This window comes from Microtus ochrogaster, unplaced genomic scaffold, assembly GCF_000317375.1.
Source record: "Microtus ochrogaster isolate Prairie Vole_2 unplaced genomic scaffold, MicOch1.0 UNK115, whole genome shotgun sequence".
NCBI lineage: Eukaryota > Metazoa > Chordata > Mammalia > Rodentia > Cricetidae > Microtus > Microtus ochrogaster.
In genome coordinates this window covers 484,493-486,709 of record NW_004949213.1, presented here as the reverse complement: position 1 = coordinate 486,709, position 2,217 = coordinate 484,493, and the positions used below count along the sequence as shown (strand labels likewise).

Below are 2,217 nucleotides of genomic sequence, written 5' to 3'. Positions count from 1 at the left end.
AAAAAAAAAAAAAAAGAAGTAATGTTAGCTTTCGAGGGAGAGTGGATGTGGTGGCTTCCACTCCTACAATCCCAGTAACTGGAAGGTGGAGGCAGGAGGAATTGATGGTTTTCCTTGGCTACGTAGGATTCAAGGTCAGCTTGGTCTACTTGAGACCCTGCCTCTAAAACTAAACAAAATTTAAAATTGAAGAAAAATAAACCGAGCGTGGTGGTCTATGGCTTTAGTTCCAAAACTCGGGAGGCAGAGACAAGCAGATCTCTGTGAGTTCAAGGTCAGCCTGGTCCTCATAGTGAGTTCCTGGACAGCCAGACAGGGCTCCATAGTGAGACCATGTCCCAACTTAAAAAGAAAAGAGGGAGGGAGGGAGGGAGGGAGGAAGGAGGAGAAAGAGAGGTCATGGATTTGAAAGGGAGTGGGGAGGACGTGGAATTAATTGGAGCACTGAGAAGAATGATGTAAATACAGCTCCCATGTGAAATCTCAACAAAAAAGGGGGGCAGTGAAATGAGGGGCAGGAGGCCATAGCTGTGGGGACATATCTAGCAAAGAGAACAGCTCAGCAAAGGTCCTGAGGTGGGCGGGGTCCTGTTAGAGTTGTTTCAGAAATGGCAGTAGAAGACTTAAGAGCTACAGGACTCAGTAACTGGAAGCAGCGTCAGTGGCCCCCTCCCCCGCTGCCCCCCATTTCAGGCCCTTGACTCTCCTCCCTCTGTCCCTCCTTCACTCTCTTGCAGATGTGGACGAGTGCCAAGAATACGGCTCTGCGATTTGCGGAGCGCAGCGCTGTGAGAACACCCCTGGCTCCTACCGCTGCACGCCAGCCTGTGACCCTGGTTATCAGCCCACACCAGGGGGCGGATGCCAGGGTGGGTGTCCACTGGGTAGTAGGTGGGATGTGGAGGGGACTTGAGATTTCGATATGGCCCTGCTGAAATGGTCTGCTGGTGCTTGCAGACGTGGATGAGTGTCGGAACCGATCCTTTTGTGGTGCCCACGCCGTGTGCCAGAACCTGCCCGGTTCCTTCCAGTGCGTCTGTGACCAAGGCTACGAGGGGGCACGGGATGGACGTCACTGCGTGGGTAAGGGACTGTAGGGCATGTGTGACCACAGGGGGCGTAGGGTGGTCCGGCCCTACTCATCTCCACTCTCCTGAAGAAACATGAATTCTGGAATTGCAGAATTAGTTCTCAGAATTTAAGGTCGGAGGCATACCAGCTAAAACCACCCTGCGGTGCCAAACATGGTGGCTCACTTCTACCAACAGCTGGGAGGCAGAAACAAGAGTATTGCTGTGAGTTCAAGGCCAGTCTGAGTACATAGCAAGTTCCAGGCTATCCTGGGCGATAGGGTAGGACCCTGTCTCCAAACAGAATCAGGTGGCAGAATCTTAGTCAATTAGTTGTTTGCTTGTTTTTGTTTTTTTTAAAGATTTATTTATTTTATTTTACGAGTATTTTTCCTACATATATTTATTGCACCACATTAAGGTCAGAAGAGGGCATTGGATGCCCTGGAACTGGAGTTGCTGACAGTTGTGAGCCCCCATATGGGTGCTGGGAATTGAACCCTGGGTTATCTGCAAGCGCAGCCAGTGCTCTCAACTACTGGGCCATCTATCTCTCCAGCCCCCCAATTAAGTTTTGTGTGTGCATTAATTTCTTTTCTTTCTCTCAACGAAATTGCATCCCAAATCCTTCTGGTGCTTTTTGTTGTTGTTGTTTTGGTTTTTTTTTTTCCTTCGGGGGAAGGGGTCTTATGCCTTGAGCTCACTGTGTAGACATGAAGGGCCTCCAATTTTGGATCTTTCTGCCTCCACTTCTGAAGTGCTGAGATAACAGGTGTATGCCATCACACCCAACTGCAGCCAAATTTTTCCACTTTATTTAGAAATAGAACCACTAAATTGCCGAGACTGGCCTTGAACTCACCTTGCAGCTGAGGCAAGCCTTGAATTTGTAAAACTCCCGCCTCAACCTCCCTAGTAGCTAGGATTACAGCTCTGGGCCACCAGATCTGACAGACAGTTTCTACATCCAGCAAATAGAGAAAATTGCTAGTATTTTAATGTGCTGGCCACCTCATATATCCATCTAGGAAAGCATTTAGGTGTTTAGAAAGATTTGCGGGGCTTTTGAGTTTGTTTTTGAGAAAAGAATCTCATTCTAGCCTTGACTGGCCCTGAACTCACTATTAGATCAGGCTGGCCCTGAACT

At 48.7% G+C, this 2,217-nt stretch overlaps 1 protein-coding gene across 1 annotated transcript in view; it reads left to right on the top strand.

Moving 5' to 3' along the window:
- Positions 1-2,217, top strand: part of Ltbp4 (latent transforming growth factor beta binding protein 4) — a 33,931-nt gene that overhangs the window by 17,075 nt on the left and 14,639 nt on the right. The window contains exons 23-24 of the mRNA XM_026778236.1: positions 738-869; positions 958-1,083. Coding sequence (XP_026634037.1) covers positions 738-869; positions 958-1,083 — 258 coding nt within the window. The remainder of the gene's footprint in view (positions 1-737; positions 870-957; positions 1,084-2,217) is intronic.